Source organism: Armigeres subalbatus, chromosome 1 (genome assembly GCF_024139115.2).
Source record: "Armigeres subalbatus isolate Guangzhou_Male chromosome 1, GZ_Asu_2, whole genome shotgun sequence".
Classification (NCBI taxonomy): Eukaryota; Metazoa; Arthropoda; class Insecta; order Diptera; family Culicidae; genus Armigeres; species Armigeres subalbatus.
Window position 1 is genome coordinate 135,429,650 of NC_085139.1, and position 20,350 is coordinate 135,449,999.

Genomic DNA, 20,350 nt, shown 5'->3' on the forward strand with positions numbered 1-20,350 from the left:
AACAAGCCATCCTTCCCCTTCCTCAGCATTCGCAAAGACGTGGCCAGGACAGATCTCGACTATTGGAGAGGGCATTGCTTCCTTCTAAGAGATGGTGGTTAGTCCTAACTCAATATCTGTGGTACCGGATGAAAGTGATGCTACTCTCATACAATAGTCCAGACTTGTACCAACAACTACTACGAATTAATGCGAATTGCTCAATGCTAATGCTAATACTAAATTCAAAAAATTCTCCCGGTCTCCTGGAAGACTCGACGAATTTCGTTTCGCTTAAAATTGATTTATTCCTTGATTAGATCTCGACTTATGAAGAAATTGGTGTTTAATTTGTATGGGAGCCCCCCTTTCCAAAGCGGGGAGGGGTCTCAAACCATCTTTAGAACCTTCCCCAGCCCCAAAAACCTCTGCATACAAATTACAAATCAAATTACATACAAATCGGTTCAGTAGTTTCCGAGTGTATAAGGTTCAGACAGACAGAAATACATTTTTGTGTATATAGATAATAAATTACACACAGATAGATAAGTTCAATGCCAATGATTTTATTCAATAGAAACGGATTTTAAACCTTTGGATTAAAAAATGGTACTACACTTAAAAATGTCTGCAATTTCTTATGAAAACAAGCCGTCCGTGTTTTGCTTCCTTAAAGACAAAAAATATACATTTTTAATTAACAAATTAACATCATTATGCTCAAACTTTCCTTAAAATGATTAAATCAGCAATGGAAAATATGTTGCCCTGACCCATCTTGCCCCGCCTAACCCTACTACTAGGTTAGGGTAAGGTTTATGGAACGATCTAATTTTTCAAAAGTTGAGTGGAGTATGATATTTTATGGGATAGTGTATTTCACAGAAATCACAAATTTCGCGTAATGACAAATTATGTGTAGTCAAATTACAACCCAATCGTCATAAAATTTGAATCAGTCTAATAAAGCACTCTGTACACACCCTAGTTTCGATGACAAAGTGGTGGATTGTAGTTCAAAGAAGATATATGCTTCCAATGCTTCTGTTATGTAGAAAGAGTGCATTTGCATTCAGACGTAAAAGTTCAAACAATCAGTTGCAATCAATGTTTTCCGATGTAAGTAATTATTTCTTTTAATATTATCTAATAAATCTTGCCTTCACCTTCACCTTCGAAAATAGTTGAAACACTCGACGCAACGTTTCGAACTTTTTATCGATATGTATTTGAGTATAGTTACTAACCCAACAACTTGCGTGTTCGATCTACCAGCCTGTTCCGTAAATTCCATTCTTCGAGGAGGTACTGCCGTCTTCACGTTCGATGCTCTCAAGATTTGTTCACTGTGCCCAGTTGCAGCGGAATGATTAATCGTCGGTGACTGTTGCACTGTGTTCAGATTCAAACTTTTCAAATCCCGAATTATATTAGTAGTGCCGGAACCACCAATAAACTGTTGCGCACTGAATTCTCTGCTAGCGTCACCAGCGAATCGTTGATGAGGATGACTGGGTCGCGTATTTGCACCATATGAAACTCTGCCAACGTCATTCTCGTAGTGGTGTGCATTTCTTATCGGATCCGGTGTGTTTTGATAAAGCCTTTCGTTTAGCTGACCCCCTTGAATAGCTTGAGCCTGAGCAGCGCGTTCTATGGCCGAGACGTTACCGTAGGCATCTGCATTGGCTGTGTATTGACTCTCAGCAGTCGAAGACATGGATGAGCCATGCAGAAGATTTTCCTTAGAAGTGGTGCGCCGTTTGTATAGATTGGAGTTTGCAATAGGCTTCAACTGTAATCCACTCATATTTATAAATATTCTTCTTCGTGTAACCAATAAATTAGCACTCTATATTCTACTAGCACAATAATTTCGAGAATGCACTTATTTTAATGATGAGGTAATCAATAATTACATATCATCATTCTCTTTTCACTGTCTTATGATATGTTAATTAAGCTACAACACTTTACGTTATCATTGACAAGTAATTAATCAATATCTGGTCTGATATATGTGTGTATTATTTTCCGTTGGATAAAATTGACGAACGTATTTTATTCTGTAATAAATTTAAAAAGAAGCGCGAATAAACTTATAGTCCACCTAAACGTCTTCAATCTACGCATTAACACTTCGTGAGAAACCTGTTCTTAGCGAGTACAAATTACAATAAAATGTTATCAACTTTGATATGTTATCCGTATATCAAAGAAAACAAATAATCTTTCTGGGACTGATTAGGAAGCTCTCGCAAAACGATGCTAACCACAACGAATTCCACTAACGACTGGAATCAGATATTATTCGTTGACGGATTTTTCCACCTCAGAGAGCTGCATAATCAATGCTGGCTCTCATGTCTCAAAAAAGTAATAAGCAACACAGAAGAACATCGACCAAATCAATCGAAGAACTGCGGACCGGTAAAAAAAAATCAAGTTTAGACAAATAAGGTAATCAGTACACGATCTTCTTCTATCTCTCGGTACATTTCTGCTGAATTTATTTATTCTGCTTTACTCTTTACCGAATGCTCCATTGCACTTTCTTCCATAAGCATAGGACGAACGACAGACTTTTTCACTTTACTTCGTCTCAAAGCAAAGCATACTCGTAGGAATGCTAAAACGTGATTTTATTGACAATAACGGATTTTGCTTTGCATGTAGAGAGGAGTATTGCGAGACGACATCGTTTTAAAACTGAGAGGGTTTGGACTGTATCAATCATGGTACCATACTTGCATTCGTATATCATGTGATTTACTTACATGTTGATAATCTGGAAGTTTTAAATGATGTAAGATCGAGAAAAGTTTCCCAAACCGAACCGAAAATAAGCTTAACATTCCTCATTCCCAATAAGTTGCTTAGATGAAGTAGCTATTTTTCTAAAATATGAATATTTGCATAACAGAGCCATTCAAAGCTTTTACCCCAAGTAATAAAAAAAGGAACCTATAATAGGTATCTTTTCATCATATTTGCTCTTAAAAATTAATTAATTAACTAAAAAAATAATTCATTTTGTTCTACTTTTTTCTTCCTTCTCCGTTTTTCTTCTTCTTTATTCTTCCTGCTCCGTTTTTATTTCTCCTTCCTTCCTTATTTCTTCCTTTTCTTTTTTACTTCTTATCTTTTCCTTCATTCTTTCGCCTTCTCTATATTCCTTCTTCATTTTTTATCTATCTTCTTTCGCTTTTTTACTTTCAGCTTTCTACTTTTATTTTTCTTCATTCCTTAGTTTATTTTGTTCTCTTTCCTTAATTTTTTTCATTTTTTTGTATTTTATCTTTATTCTGTCTGCAGCCTTCTTTCTATTTTTTCTTTTATTTTCCTTCTTTTTTTCTATCTTCTTCCTTCATTAAAACCGTTCCATATTATTATTTACTATTTCTCAGACTAAGGCCGGAGTGGCCTGTGCAGTAAATAAAAGTCTTCTCCATTCAACTCAGTCCATGGCTGCACGTCGCCAGCCACGCATTTGTTTCTTCAATATGACGAAAATCGGCTCTCAGAGTGTAATCTCTATCTTATAGAAAGCAATTTATGTTGCGCAGAATATGGCAAAAAATTTACTTTCTGTTCCTAATTGCGCGCGGAATGGATAGGTACAATAAGCCTGGCCTGTCAACCCGAATTGGGCGTAGCAACTGTTTTGGCAAAGAAACATAATCCAAAATGCTGAAATACATGTCGTTTATTTATTTATTTATTTATTTATTTATTTATTTATTTATTTATTTATTAACAATTACCATATAGCAACATAAATAATCACATATTGATTTTCAATGCTTATGCTACTATGCAACATCTAATACCAATAACTACATACTGAATAAGATATTTAGATTCCGCTTAAATAAAGAAAAACTTCTTTCGCACCTATGATTCCTAGGTAAATCGTTCCAAATTCTTATAGCTCGTAGGCGGAAGGAGTCTCTTAAACTGTTTTTTGAAACATCTAGGAACGATAAGTAACGAACCTCGCGAAGAACGAGTATATCTAAAAAAATCTCGAAGATAAATTGGAGAGTTGTTAATAATTTTGAATGTTTGGATACAGGTTCTAAACTTTAAATGATTTGTAAAATCAGTTCCAAGAATAGCCTTTCTATAATTGGATAAATGATCAAACTTTTTCAGATTAAAAGCATATCGTGTAGCAGCGTTGAATACTTGGTTTAGTTTTTTCGTGTTTTTTTTAGTTACAAGGCCAAACAAAATATCACCATAATCAAACAGTGGAACTAAAAGAGACCTGACCAGTTGAATCCGGATATGTTGGGGAGTACACCGTCTCAATAATACAAGCGAGTGTAAGGCATTATAAATTTTACTGCACACGGCATTAACCTGAGGTGACCAGTTCAAGTTAGTATCCATCATTAAGGTCACTCCTGACGGAATCCAATTTTCAAAGTACTCGCGTTTTCAAGGGCACACCATTAGATACGGAAGCAACACACAACTGTCATTTTTATTTTTTCACGCATGCTGCGACGCAGCAAAGCTGAAAAAATAAAAATAACAGTTGTGCGTTGCTTCCGTATCGATTGGTGTGCCCTTGAAAACGCGAGTACTTTGAAAATTGGATTCCGTCAGGAGTGACCTTAAACCGAGATTTTTGACGACATTAGAATATTCAATTATATCGTTTCCCACTCTAACTGATGGTACATTCGACAAAACGGCACGTTTTGTGTGAAAAATAATCGTTTGGGTTTTTCCTCCGTTAAGAATCAGGCCGTTTTGCTCGCACCATAGCAATATACTCTGAATGTCAGAGTCCATTCGATTAACCATTTCAGATATTGTGCCAGGGACTCTAGTTATGTATAATTGACAGTCATCTGCATACAGGTAAAATCTACAATGTGACAGATTCAATGGAAGATCATTTATGTAAATACATTGAGAAAAGTAACGGTCCGAGAATTGAACCTTGAGGCTTAGAACAGGAATTAGTTCAGATTGTTGGTTGTTGAAGTCAACGTATTGCAATCGGTTGGACAAATATGACTGAATTAATTTTATGGAGAATTGATCTAAATAGAAGTTATATTTTAACTTGTTACACAATTGTCTATGATCAATAGAATCGAATGCTTTACTAAAATCAAGAAGAACCAGTAAAGTGACCATCTTCTTGTCTAACGCTTCTCTAATGTCATTTTCTATTTTAATAAGCGCGGTTACGGTGCTGCATGATTTCCTATATCCAGACTGGAATGGACATAACAGATCATTGTGTGTCAAGTAGTCATTCAGTTGCTGAGAGAGTAGTGATTCGAATATTTTTGAGAGGGCACAAAGAATACTGATCGGACGATAGTCTCTTTCAGTAACTGGGTGGTCAATCTTACCTATTGGGATTACTTTTGCGATTTTCCAATCAAGTGGGTAATCTGAGGAAGTGATACAACAATTAAAGATATCCCGAATGTATGAGAGAGTAACACTTAAAGACCTTTTTAAAACTTGTAGTGGAATTGAATCATTGCCAACAGCATCACAAGAAGATTTAACAAACTCACTAAGTATTTCGTCATTTGTAACACACCTAAATGAGAAATTCGGGTGTGTTGCAACGTCGTCATTTTGATTGAATGAAAGTGGAGTGTAATGAGCAACAAAGAATGAGTTCAGAGTATCAGCACTTACATCCCCTCCACCCATACAAGTGTTTGTTTGTTTTAAGCCTAATCGTTTAATGTTCTTCCAAAGTTGCTTAGCAGGAAGGTCAGCTCTTAACTGTGAGGTAAAATATTGACGTTTTGTACGATTGACCTCTTGGTTTGTTAAATTACGAAGACAAGTGAAATTTTTCCATTTACGCTGATTCCCTTTATTGCGTTTCCAACATTCATACGCCTAGAAACGATTTTTAATCAATCGATGGATGTGAGTGTTGATCCAAGGAGTACTTGGATCTTTAATCGTTTTTTCTTGAGCGGAGCATGCTTATCAAGAATGGTAAAGAATACATCATTGAAACATTTTAGTTTTCCATTAATCCCCACAATTGAACACACCATCAAAATTTACGCTACGTAAATCAGACAGAAAAGTCGATTGATTAATTTTGTGATATTCACGTGTCCAGTATACATTGGCACCAGGTTTAGGAAGCTTGAATTTGTAATCAATGCAAATAAAATCATGATCGCTAATTCCTCCCACTGATGACTGATAAACGTTCTTCATGTTCTCTGTGCAATTACTTGTGAATAAATCAATGGTGGATGCAGAACCGGGCCTATGACAAGTTGAATGAGTTGGAATCAGTTTAAAGGATAATGCGCTTAAATGATCAATTAGTTTTAATGTCTTGTTAGAGTTCTCCATCATCAAATTGATGTTGAAATCGCCTGTAACCAAAATATTGGGTTCTGTAGAAACAATTTCAGAAACAATGCAGAAAACTGTATCTAGTTTAGCAACTGCCACGTCTGGAGGTTTATAGACGACTCCACAGACTAAGTTGGCCTGTTTTAATTTGATAAACAAGTATTCAATTTCGCTTTCTTTTCCAGATTTAGTGATAACAGAGAATTTGAGATTTTTTCTCACATAAAAGGCTCTTGATTTGTTCTTATTATCGCGATCAGATCTAATAATTTTGTATCCCTCAAGTTCAACTGATATGCTCGTATTTGAAGGTTTGAGCCATGTTTCTACAACAGATAGAACATCTAATTTTGAATTAACAACCAAAGAACGATAGTTTTCAATGTTGCTAGTTAAACTCCTTGCGTTGTGGAGAGCTATTTTAATAAAGTTATTGGACCGTTTCTCTAGAATAGTTTTCATTTTTCCATAATCTAGTGAATGTAGCTTCAGTTTCGAATCGTATATAGACCCATCAAACCGCAAAGGAGCTGAAGAAGTATTGAAATAAGAAGAGCTAAAAATGCGAAGATAGATTATCCGGGAAGAGACAAGGAATATCTGCTACTCGTCCTTGGCCCCACAGCTCCACTAAGCGTTTTTTAAACTTCGAGGTATCTAAACTACACCCAATTATTTTTTACACGGGTGGGTTTTAGTCTATTAAGACGTTCAGCGTTAATGAAACTATGAGTTAACCCCAAGAAAAAAATCACAAAAAACCAAAGAAAAATGGTGGTATTTAAAAAGCTGTGAAAGATCACGTTAACTGGGAAAATAAAAAATACCAAACGTGTAAAAAAATATTGGGTGTATATTGTAACCTGCGGCTACAAATGTTGATTGCAGCTCCTCCGCAAGCATTAGTTTCCCGTCCATCAAGCCCACCATGTAATGTATCTATCTCGTATTAGGGAGACAAAACATCTCACCAATATGAGATGGTGAATACCGAAATGAGTACACTGAAAACCAAAACTACCCAAAAGTAGGTTGTTTGCACTCAAAACCGTGGTTTGGGCCAATAACCCAAATTTGAGTAAAATGACTTTTCTGGCACTAGGTAGTTTGCCTTTAATCCCATGTAAACAATTTACCCAAAGCTGAGTTTAATTTATCCAAAGCGGACCTTGATCAACCCAAAATAGAGAATATTGAATTTACTCAAATTTGGGTTATTGGGCTGAGCAACCTCGGTGAGGTGTTTGCATCTTGCTCTAGTTTTGATAGCAATCATGGGAAAGAAAGGGAAAACTACCCAAATTTGGGTAAATTTTTTCTGCGATATTCTCAATAGTGCGTATATTGAACTCAAAGTTTGGGTTGATTTATCTGTCCGTGTACCACACACGTCACTCACAAATTTATGCACAGCGGTTTGAGCGTGAGCATAATAAAGTAGAATGCTCACCCATTTCGTTCACTTGCTCTCCGTTGTCGCATGAGAGAAGGGATGCCAGAATGGTAGAATAACGCCGATTTCGGCATATTTCGTTGTTCTCTCGTACTTTCCTTGATATTAAAAAGCTCAGCTTTATCCCGAATCAGGCTAGTCTGTCCCCAACCTCATACGGGAATAGTAGTGCGCGTCGGAAAAGTAAAAGTAAATTGAAAAATTGACACAGTTTAGTAAAGAAGATTTCTCTAGTAGTGCTGTTCAGAAAGTTAGTGGTCGAAAGTTAAAAGTGCTAGTTCGACAAAATAGCAATAGTACGGGAAAGATTAAAGCTATTGTTGTACGGTTAGTTACAAAAAGCAGTGTTTCTATGTGGCAGCCATTGCTAAGCATTATATTGTTCTTTCTATAGAGTACGTTTGACCACAATTGTGATAAGAGATTCATTTGTTATAAAAAACCCAGATTAATCCACCTAGCGGTGATGGCGCCTTTCTCGCGGAAAAAGGTAATAAATATAGCCTTTCCGCTTACACCTCGATGATGTACAAGAAAGGCAAAACAGTTACACCGTCTAATGTTATGATAGAAAATTTACACTAGTAGACGACAGATGGCGCTGCCAAAAGTTTCTCGAATTTCCTATGTTCGAATTTTGACTTTCGGACAATTTCATAGTACTATGAAACTCAACGAAGAGCATACTTACGCCTAAATGCGTGCAACACGAGCATCTTTATAGTACGATGAAACTCTTATTGGAAGCAAGCCACGGATAAACTTTAAAAATATTCATAGATGCAAGGCATTTTTCATAACACATTATTGTTCTATGTGACTATGTCTCATCACTATTTTAATATTATCTATTTTTTGCAATTTGCAATTATTATGAAATTCAATAGTGATCAACAGCGTTTTAGTCTCTGTCGGATGCAACTTGTTGCAAGAAAATCGATTAAGAGTTTCTATGTGAAAATTTGGCTAATGTTTTTATGGCATTTTGTGCACACACACACGCACACACATACACACACACACACGCACACACGGACAGACAGACATTTGTTCAGCTCATCGAGCTGAGTCGAATGGTATATAACACTATGGGTCTCCGGGACTTCTATCAAAAGTTCGAATTTGGAGTGAAATGATAGCCTTTCGGTACAACTTAGTTGTACGAGAAAGGCAAAACCATCAAACTCAAAAAGGAAAAGGTAATGTTGTTTGTCTAGCTATACTCGATGTACAAGTGATACAAATGTGACGTCACGGGGGTATTAATTATGGCAGCAGGTCCGTATAGGGGCCTTTTCTTTTTCTTTGTGCTTGGCAGAGTAATACGGAGTTCGGTGGCCTTCTGTAGCAGTGCACGTGTTTCCCGTTCGTCGAATCGAGGTCTGTGACAGACGTTGGGTCTTCCTTCGCCCTGCTAGCGGCCATTTTGTCAACCCGGTGGCCCAAGGCCGGCCGACTAATCCGCCATCGCTGTGAGCCAAACGTGCGTCGATCTCGTGGCCATTCATCTACTTCGGTGTCACACCGCAAGCACCTTCGTCTTCTGCCGAACCAAGGAACGGTTCGATTACCTCGTCCCGGAAGCTGTCCGAAGCCACATTCCGACCTCTACAGACTATCATCGAGTCGCCACCAACGGCAAGCAACCGACGGAGGCTAAGGAACGAACCGCACATCCCTTCTACGGTGAGAGCAGCCCACGAAGATACCGGAGGCGAACCAGTAAGCATTCCGTGGCCCTCGCTGTACCACGGCGCACAGTGGGACCAATTCCAAAAAAGACGGTCATAAATGTTAGAAGTGAATAAAATGGTCTAGCAGGCCACATATTGTGATTTTTCATTGAATAGATGGTTCATCTTCTCTTCCCTCAATGACCCGTAAGCTAAAGTACAACTTTCGGAGCGAGAGGTGGGGCACCAGTCGTCGCAAGCACGCTATAGTTCTCTAAGACAACGTGCTTGCACCAAGTGGTGCCCCATCAAATATCAATGTCTGGCGCCGCCAATGTTGAGTTCTCTTTATATGAGCATTTCCACAGGTATTAAATTACCGATTTCAGCCGCCTCACCGCAGTGCTAACGAAAAATGTATTCTATTGTTAGAAATAGTAAACATATGGAATAGGTTTTGTTTCGTCCCTAAACTAAGTAAAGCTGTAGAGGCGTAAGTTTTTACTTGATATTACGATTCATGTGAAAAACTCATGATATTTTTACAGATTAAGTTTGGAAAATTAAAAGTAATGGATAAATAAAATCCTTTTCTGAAATTATCCATTGCGACTAGACATAACATGACTTGATAGTTTATCCTACTTTCATTAATTAGCTAAATTTTCAAATCCTTAGAGCGCAGGAGCCTGCAAGAACTAATGATCACGAGGGATTTCTTTAACAAAAGTATGCGTGAGACAAGAACAAATGATGCTAGGGGGGCGTACACATATTACGTAAGCACTTATGGGGGAAGGGGGGTGACTTCTATCGTTTTTTACGCACCATGTAAATAAAAAAACATTTGTATGAAAGAAATCTTACATGAGGGAGGGGGAGTCGAAAACCCCAGAAAAAAATGCTCACGTAATAACTACACCCTAACCCCTAGACAATTTTAAGCTGATGTCACACCATTGCATTGGGGCAAATGAGAAGTAGAGAGAGAAGTGAATACAAATTGTGCGTTGCTGCACTTATCAAAATTGATTGGCAAGACCGAAAGGACCACCGTCAGTAAAACCGAAATAACTGAGCGGGCGGAGGGTGGCGGAACCTAATTTCTTCAGGATTGGATTCCTGACAAAAAAATGAAGCGTCAGTGTGAATTTCATTGATGGGTACCGATGGGTACCCTTTTGAATTTTCCAATGAATACAGCTGAAAGATAATACAATAATAATTTTATACACAATAAAGACCGAGTACTTTCTGCGCGATCAAAAATAATTTTTGAAAGTTTGAGCGTGGCTTCATTAGTTTTAGGGCTACACTTTGTAATGGTGCCAAATATAATAGGTTTGGGCGATGTATACGTCGTGGCCAACATAATGAAGCAGTAAGATAAATGTTACAAGATTTAACAGAATTAAAAATCGACAACATGCTCAACTTGTATTGACTGTAAAGGTAAGATCCACCCGAATAACATGACTCAAAACTATGTTTACATCATCGTCAAGTATTCTACTAATAACCCATGACTCGAGTTATCAATTTGGATCATATTGAAAAAATGGTTTTTGACCGTCTTTTTGAAGATTGGTCCTTCTGTGCGGCGTGCCGAAGCCTCAACACTACAACGAACCAGACCGAAAAGCAGCCCGGCCATCGAAAAGTCGGACCCCTGAATGCCAGCAGCTACCTACCACCAACCGCCCAGTAATCGCATGCAATCGTCAACCGAAACTCGATGCCCGAGGAGACCAGAAAGTGATGAGTACCCCTATGTTGTAGTGACGTCACAGTAGATAAGGCCGATGTAGGCCAATAAATAGCATGTAAAACCGAAATCTTTGTGTACGTAGCATTACTTCAGAGCAAGCATTCCCTGAGGTTTCTTCTCCACTGTTCTTTAATTGCATTCGTTTCTCCGGACTCGTAAAGGAGTCGTCAAGCCTCGCCCGAAGAGGTCAGGTATAGAGTTTTCTGATTCGGTAAGCTTTTGAGCATTTCTTGTTCTGTACGATACTTTTTGGCAACCTTTCCACCTTGCCACACCAGAGGGCACGTGTCGCGCAACACACGTGTGTATGCTCCTATTGCGGGTGAATTTGAGTGGTGTGGTGTGAGATTATTAGGGTAAACGACCCTGTAATTGTCTCCCTTCCCTAGCTTCGGAGATAGCTAGCGGGTAACAATATGTGTATATAACGTGACTAGCACGAATAGTTTTCCCTGAAAAATCGACACTCGGAGATTTCCTAGGGCGGACTGGTATTCCGAAATTTGAGAAAATAGCACTAGCATGGATCGTCGAAAGCAACTTGTGGCGATGGCGAGCAATCGGATAATGGTCTTGAAAAATGAATAAGATCTTTGTAAGCATACATCATACACACATACACGCACACACAGGCATCATCTAAATTCATCGCAGCTGAGTCGATTGGGTTTGGGTCTAATTCGCCAGGTCCTATATTATAGTTTGTAAAGAACGGTAAAACGTTGTAGCCAGATAGCCTTTAGGAAACATATATGGTACTAAAAACGTGCAAAAGTAGTTAAATATTTGTATAAATGTTCAAAACCATTTCATGAGACAAAAAATTACCCAAACTGAGTGTTTATTATTGTGCGCCGAATTAGGTACATTGTGCGCAGAATATGGGACATTTCAAAATATGTGCACAGAATTAGGAACCATATTATGGCAATTTACAAATCGATTAATAATATATGTTCTTAGTCAAATTTAATCAAAATTTTCATTATTCATAGTCTTCCGTGGATTATGGTTACACATCTACTACATAAAGATATTCATAAATCATTATGGTTTCTCGGTAACAACAATTTTATTTCAAAATTTTCTTAAATGCGCACGGTAAAATATTTCAATTTTCTGGTTATTTATTATTTATTTCCTCAGACTGAGACCGCATTTTCTGGTTAACAAGATTACGTCTCATTTTACGAAATCTCTCATTTATTTAATAATTAAAATTAAAAATGGCCGTTCCATTGAATAGATAGATAGAAGTCTTATCTATCAGATTATATAGTAAGCGTAACGATTTTCAAGTTTTTGATTTTATGCACTGTCACGTTAAAGTTTAGTTTGAGTTTAATTCTCGAAATATTCAACTTTAATCAAATGGTGCACAGGTTGGAAAATTGATCACGCGACGCTTCTGTTGATTGAAAATTGAAAAATCTGCACGACAGACACCTGATGCACCACACAATGCTCAGGCGAACAGAAATGGGCTCCTGCCCGACCTGCTAAAAATGAGCCTCCCGGATAGATCCGGGTATCTTATACTTATTGCCTCGACCCACCGGGACCACGGGATGCTACGAATATCTTGGAGGGGGGGGGGGTATCTGTGCTCATGCACTTCTTCTAAAATATTCCGGCCCTAACTTAGGCTAGTTCGCCGACTGGCTGGCTGAGATCCACTGCTACGCTGACTCGATCCCTCGGCGGTCATGCCACAAGCTTCCTAACTCGAATCCTCCTGACTCCCCCAGCGTCGAGGGTGGTCCACCAGTTCCGGTGAAGGAAACTTCCGCACTGATGGTGCCACGACTACCGGTGGCTAGCGCTGGGGACGCTTTCGCGTATTGCACCGACTTCGACGACTTCATGTTACAGAGGTAGTTCGACAGTTCCGGTGGTGGATGACGTCCGCACTAGCGGTGCCTTACAAACCCGAAGCGCTTTCTTCTTTCCTCAGCAGGTTGGCGGTTCGAGTGCCGAGGTCGTTCCGACGATTCCGGTTGGCAGAAGACTATCGGTTCGATGTCTTCCCCCATGGTGATGCAGATGGATAGCATCCCAGTAATAACGCATACTGCTTCCGACGATATCGTTTTATATGCGCGCTCGCGACTGGAATGGCCATCAGCCGGAACACACTTTTCAGCTTTACCGGGTTCCGCTTGGTTTGCAGTGCTTTACCCCAAGCATGAAACCCATACCGCAGTATCGATGACGAGATACTAGCTGGCAGACGCCTCGTGCTGCTTCTTGGTCTGCCTACGTTTGACATGAACCTCGTTATTACGTTCAATGCCTTCGCAGACTTTTCACAGATTTCACGATTTTCACTTTCCTGGGTAGCTGCAAAGTCAACACTCCGCCATACATCCCGTTCCAAAGAGTTGGGCCGAGTATGGAGCCCTGGGGAACAAACGCTGTGACGCACTTCGATTTATGTCCTTCGTTCGTGTCGTACATCAGTACTCTACCCTGAAAATAACTTTTCAGGCTATTGCACAGATAGTTGGGGACCCGCAGCGCTGCTGTGATGGCTTCAAAGTTGGCGCTGTTGAACGCGCTCTTCAAGTCTATCGTGACCACTGCGCAGTACCGATCTCCTCGGTTCTTTTGCTTGGACGCCTTCTCAGCACTCTCGAGCACTGTTAAAATTGCATCTACCGTCGACAATCCGAGTTCTCCCTCTGTACATTTCGTCAGCCTATTGAGGATGATTCCCTCCAGGAGCTTCCCGAGCGTGTCTAACAGGCATATAGGCCTGTACGCGGCCGAATTTCCGGATGACTTTCCTAGCTTTGGCAGCAACACCAGCTTCTGGATCTTCCACATTTCTGGAAAATTGCCTTCGTCCAGGCACTTTTGCAACGCTTTCCTGAGCATGTTCGGGTATGCTAGGGTTGCAGCTTTTAACGCAACGTTCGGTATTCCATCCGGACTGGGGAATTTCTTCACTTCCAGGCGTTTCGCCGCTTCTGCGAGCTCGCTATTGGCCACTTCTCGATCTACGGGGTTTGCTTCTTCTTCTTCTTCTTCTTTGCCGTACGGTGTTGGTGGCCACATGGTCGGATCATATTTCGGGAAGAGACCCTCCACTATTGCCTTCAACTTGTCCGGGCACATGTGTTGGCGTCTGCTTCTCGGCACAGTTCCTAGCAGCAGTCTGACTTGCTAAGTTGGATAGCCCGTTTTAATGCGGTCCTAGGCCTAGCCTCCCGGAACGCCGCCTTGCGTTTCTCTCTTCCCGGTTCCGTCCTTACTCTCTGTGCCCACCTCCGAGCTTCAAGGCAAGCAGTTCCTCCAGGAATTCCTGCGGAAGTTTCTCCAGGAATTCCTCCGGAAAATCCTCCAGGAATTCCTCCGGAAGTTACTCCAGGAATTCCTCCGAAAGTTCCTCCAGGAATTCCTCCGAAAGTTCCTCCAGGAATTCCTCCGGAAGTTCCTCCAGAAATTCCTCCGGAAGTTCCTCCAGAATTCCTCCGGAAGTTCCTCCAGGAATTCCTCCGGAAGTTCCTCCAGGAATTCCTCCGGAAGTTCCTCCAGGAATTCCTCCGGAAGTTCCTCCAGGAATTCCTCCGGAAGTTCCTCCAGGAATTCCTCCGGAAGTTCCTCCAGGAATTCCTCCGAAAGTACCCCCAAGAATTCCTCCGGAAGTTCCTCCAAGAATTCCTCCGAAAGTTCCTCCAGGAATTCCTCCGGAAGTTCCTCCAGGAATTCCTCCGGAAGTTCCTCCAGGAATTCCTCCGGAAGTTCCTCCAGGAATTCCTCCGGAAGTTCCTCCAGGAATTTCTCCGGAAGTTCCTCCAAGAATTCCTCCGGAAGTTCCTCCAGGAATTCTCCGGAAGTTCCTCCAGAAATTCCTCCGGAAGTTCCTCCAGGAATTCCTCCGGAAGTTCGTCCAGGAATTCCTCTAGAAGTTCGTCCAGGAATTCCTCTAGAAGTTCCTCCAGTGTGTACTCCAGTGTACTTGTTTTGCAAAATCATGGAGTTTGACATGTCGCAAGATGGGTTCCAAGATTGAACGAAAATTGGCCACTTCCCCAAGGGAACCAGGCCCTGGAAGTACCCGGAGAGTGGTGAATTCGATCTAAAATCGCCAAAATTTACTATAGTGTACTTGTTTTGCAAAATTATGAAGTTTGACATGCCGCAAGGTGGATTCTAAGATTGAACGAAAATTTGCCATTTCCCCAAGGGAACTAGGCCCTGGAAGTACCCGGAGAGTTGTCAATTCGATCGAAAATTGCCAAAATGTACTCCAGTGTACTTGTTTTGCAAAATTATGAGGAGGTTGGCCAATTCGATCGAAAATCGCCGAAATGTACTCCAGTGTACTTGTTTTGCAAAATCATGAAGTTTGACATGTCGCAAGACGGATTCCAGGAATGAACGAAAATTGGCCACTTCCCTCAAGAGAACCAGGCCCTGGAAGTATCCGGAGGGTGGCCATTTCGATCGAAAGTCGCCGAAATGTACTCCAGTGTACTTGTTTTTCAAAATCATGAAGTTTGACATGTCGCAAGATGGATTTCGAAGCCGATCTGCAAGTGACCATTTTTTCCGGGAGGGAGGTAACCCCAGTACTCCCTGGAATATATCCGAAACCATGGTCATTGTACGAAAACCGATTCCTAAAACTATAGGAATTTTGTGATCGATTCCAGAAGATTGCTTGAAAATCCGTTGGAAATTGGCAGAATGACCCGTTCCCCAGAAAAAGTTATCAGTCAAAAAACTATGTCTTTCGTTTTTATTTCTATAAATTAAAAATACTAAGTACTATCTTTCAAAAATACTTCTATTGAAGTACGCATTTGCCCGGAATAAGGGAAAACGAAATATGCTGCCTTCTTTTAACACGTACATCCCCAACCCCCATTTTACGACAAAACTCAAAATTCAAAACCACGTAGCTCACTATACAATAACGAAAAAAGTGACCAAATAGTGACTTACAGTTGCAGAAAAAGTGACCAAATAATGGCTTTTGTAATGAGGTAGTGAGTTATAAATTGCATTAGCATTAGCACCACACTGGTTATTATTATTATTATAATCTTTACTAAAGAGGTTTTTAGCCCAAGGCTAGTTCCCCTCCGAACCACACTGGTTCGTAGATTGGAAACTAGTAATACTCATGTTTTCTTTCGATATCCTTACCGAGAATGCTATCAGAAATCAAAAAAATAACAAAATCATGAGGATTACTATTCCTTGACATGCCCACCTTACCGTAACTAGGAAGAGGATGGAACTTAGCAAGAGGACACCGACTTAGTGACACCCTCATACGTACCACGGACTTGGCTATATGTTACACAAAATTACAATTATAATTCAAACAACGATTTTGAAGCAGGCTTTACTATATAGCACATGAACTCGCAGTTTCGACAACTAGCAGCTTGTATAAACATGAGAGAATAGTCTAATTAATTCCTAGGCAGAGAATTGTTTGGACTCACAAAGTATATAAATCTTTTAAGATTTTTTAAGAAAATTTTTTACGCTCCAATAAAATTGAACATGATTTTCGGATTAGAAATCCAGAAATTCTGGTAAACTATTTTTAAATAGGAGACTTAATGATAGTAATATTAAAATATTAATAAATATTAATAGTAATTTTCACAATACATATGGACCTTTTTGGTATAGGTACTATTTTTTTGGTTTCTCATATTTCATATATTGCTACCAGATTTACATTTGATTTGGTTGACAATGATGGTAAGGACAAATAATTTTCCTTTTAAATTTGTACGCAATCTAGAAAGTCGAAGCGAAAAAAGTTTTTGAAATCACATAGACAATATTAATTAAATTTTTGTTCAGAACTACGATCACTTTTATAAAGTTTAAAAAATAGCTCGGGAAGCATGAAATACTTAAACCATGGTGGCATGGAAAGTAGTGTTTAACTAAATTTCTAAATTAAAGATTAAAAAATGTTACATGGAAAATTAAACTAGAATACCATAAATATCGAATAAACAAACCGTTGCCCATTTTACCCCGCCTGTTCACTTTATCCCCACTACCCCCAAGTGGTTATCGTCTACAATATTTGAAATTTGTTTTGGGTGTACCTAGAACATCTTCTGCGCCTTTTAATGTTTCGAGTAAGGCGATGCAGGGAGGAATATCCAAAAACATTTGTAAATTTGTGATATTTATATATTTTTACCATATAAGGTAATATTTAGCCCATGACCACATTACACCTCACTTGAGTGGTCCATAATTAGAACTAATTTATTAGTAATATTACTATGATAGTTGTATTTGATTACCTTGTAAATTAGTGTATTATTAAAGCTTTGTGAAATGCATGACAACATATGTAGGTATTATTTTTAAAATACTTCCAGCTTACCCTGCAACTGGGGGCATTTTTACAGTAAAGAAGCACAACTGATTTTCAAACAATGCTTATCTTCGCTGTAAATATACCAGAAAAAAGAAAATATTCTTGATCATTTTCATGCAATCGGACTTTCCACACAGTTCGGATCTGAGATGGAAAAAAAAGCATTCCCACCCCGATTGTAAGCGAAGAAAAATCAAAATTGAAGAGGCGGATGATCCGCCCTGGCCTTGCATGGCGAGCACCTGGTGAGTACTTACGTATGGTATGGCAAGCGGAATCGTCGTCTTATCTTGCCAATTCTCTGGGACAGATGTTTACACTGATAACGATAACTGGATGTGCATTGACAACGCAATCAAATTATTTTTTGCCTTTCGCGTACACCAATTCAAAATGCAATCCAATCGCGCAAAGGTCTACCACACCTTCCAATCCACTCTTGATAGGCGATCAGCTAGCCGCAGATCGATTTTGACAGAGATGTTTTGATGATCACTTCTATATTTACATTATTTCACATGCAGCGATTTCATTCATTAATTAGCTGAAATTGAATTCACATCTTATTTTCGTAATAACAAATAAATGGACTAGAAATCAAGAAAAAAGAACTTTCAGAAATTACCTATTCTATAAAAAATAATAGTTAATGAAATTCTTTTAATTCTTTCGGTAACACAAAATGAATCATGCGAATGAAATATATATTATGACATCATTTATTTGATGATGGCGATGATACATATATGACATCATCTCTGCTGGGTGATGATTATTCGTCATCGATCTTAGGGTAGGCTGACCAGATCATTTCGGTGAAAAAACGGGACAAACGCACTTGCCAAACAAATGGTCGGTGTTCAGCCAAACCGCACCAAGCGGCTTTTCGACTGACTTGTGATATTTTGTTTGTACAAGGACAACGGAAACAGTTTCATATCAATTTAAGCATACATTTGCAGTAGGACATCCTCAGTTATGTGGTTGAGGATATTCGATGCGGTTTGCGATCAATTAAATCTGCTAAACGAAAGTTTGAGCAGAAAAATCGGTAATTTTTCGATGGCGCTTGGTGTGATTTGGCTGAACCCCGACCAAATATTTCACTCTTCAAAGGGGTTCGGACAAATACCCGAAGGAACATTTTTCGCATTTCTTCAATATTTAAAGAAAATTGTGGAATTTTGAAATCTTATTTTAATCCAGTCTTGAGCATGCATTGAAGATTTTATTACTGACCAGTATCGAAAACTTTTACATTTCTGAACAATTGAAAATAACAAAAAATAGTCACCCTCCCTATAGCCGGTCTGGGCATTAGAGAGATAAGAAAAATTATTTTAATAACATGTCAAAAAACAAATGTGAAAACAGCAATAGGGATTATTGACTTCCTTCGCCAAAACCCTTTTCCATGTATATGAGTGAGGTTCAATCTGCAGATAAGAATAACAAGAAAAGAACATTATAGTTTTGATTCTTTCCATGAATATGTCAAACCTAATCAATTCACAGTCTTTTTTGATCGAAATTGATGTAAAGGTCCCTAAAAGCCTCACACCTCGGGAATCTTGGCGGGACTCATGCAATTTCGTCGCGAAAAGTTAAACAAATACTGGCTATTGTATAGGCTGGTTTACAGCTCGGACTCTCTGAGATTTCCGCCGTATTGTATTTTAAATCAGGCCAAAATCCTAATTTTCTACGGGGTCCCATAAATGCCGCCCACACAGCGAAATTTGTAGACAAGCTCCTGATCTGTAAACCAGCCTTAAAGTACGTGAGGACCGAAATCCGATAAAATTTTCGATAAATCGGTATCACTGCCTTAAACTCGATTTTGTTCAGCTCATTTATAAATTATTTTTTGATGTTGTCGTTTTTTACAGTGCATGATTTCGAGATATTCAGAATTATCCAGAAAGACTTTGAATGATTCTTAATGTTTAATTTAATTTAATTTAATTTAAAAATATGTGGTGAAGCAAACTACTACGCAAGATTAAAAAAAATCGAAATTGAACTTAATATTGGAAATTAGAATGCTTGTTCCTGATTTTCAGGATATACTTGCCTATCAAGTTACCGGCTCCGTTCAATTCACTGATGAAATTATAATGCCTTCAGAATAAGTAGAACAAAGTAATAGAAATAAACCGTCTAAGACGAATTAAGTACTGTCCATTTAATTCCACCAGTTAATTTTCGTTATCTTTGCAGATACGTATTTCGACCACAACTGTGTGGTCGAAATACGTATCTGCAAAGATAACGAAAATTAACTGGTGGAATTAAATGGACAGTACTTAATTCGTCTTAGACGGTTGAATACATTCCACTAAAAGAGTTATATATATATTTTTCTGAATAGAAATAAAACTGTATGAAGAAATCTGCAGGAGAAATGCTTGTTGTCATTAATTGATAAAAACCTAAAATAGTGAATTTGTTTGAATAATCCCGCATAATCATGAACCATTAATAGACCATTCCTCAAACTGTTAATAACGTTAAACAACATTATTCTTACTATTTGGGTTACGTCAGATACAAACGATAAACTAACCTCATCATAGACAATGTTAACAGTATGATATATTGTTTTTGGCTTTTCAACTATTCGGGTAATAAGCGGTTAAGTATAATTAACATATAGAAATGGAAATTTTCCAGTACATCTTTTTCGGCGAACACCTTGTGATATGGTCTGATTACAATCCACGGTTTCAGATAAAATTATACGAGGCGGA

At 38.8% G+C, this 20,350-nt stretch overlaps 1 protein-coding gene across 3 annotated transcripts in view; it reads right to left on the reverse strand.

The window, feature by feature from the left end:
• Window positions 1-18,326, reverse strand: part of LOC134205162 (LIM and senescent cell antigen-like-containing domain protein 1) — a 36,721-nt gene extending 18,395 nt beyond the window's left edge. The window contains exons 1-3 of one of the 3 annotated variants that reach the window (XM_062680152.1): window positions 18,226-18,326; window positions 17,858-18,144; window positions 17,607-17,671 (exon numbers count right to left, since the gene is read on the reverse strand). In XM_062680152.1, coding sequence (XP_062536136.1) covers window positions 17,607-17,623 — 17 coding nt within the window. In that variant the 5' untranslated portion in view covers window positions 17,624-17,671; window positions 17,858-18,144; window positions 18,226-18,326. Of the gene's footprint in view, window positions 1-1,229; window positions 2,267-17,606; window positions 17,672-17,857; window positions 18,145-18,225 lie in introns of those variants that run through there. The other 2 variants (XM_062680153.1, XM_062680151.1) reach the window with 2 other exon arrangements.
• Between the last annotated feature and the right edge of the window lie 2,024 nt (window positions 18,327-20,350).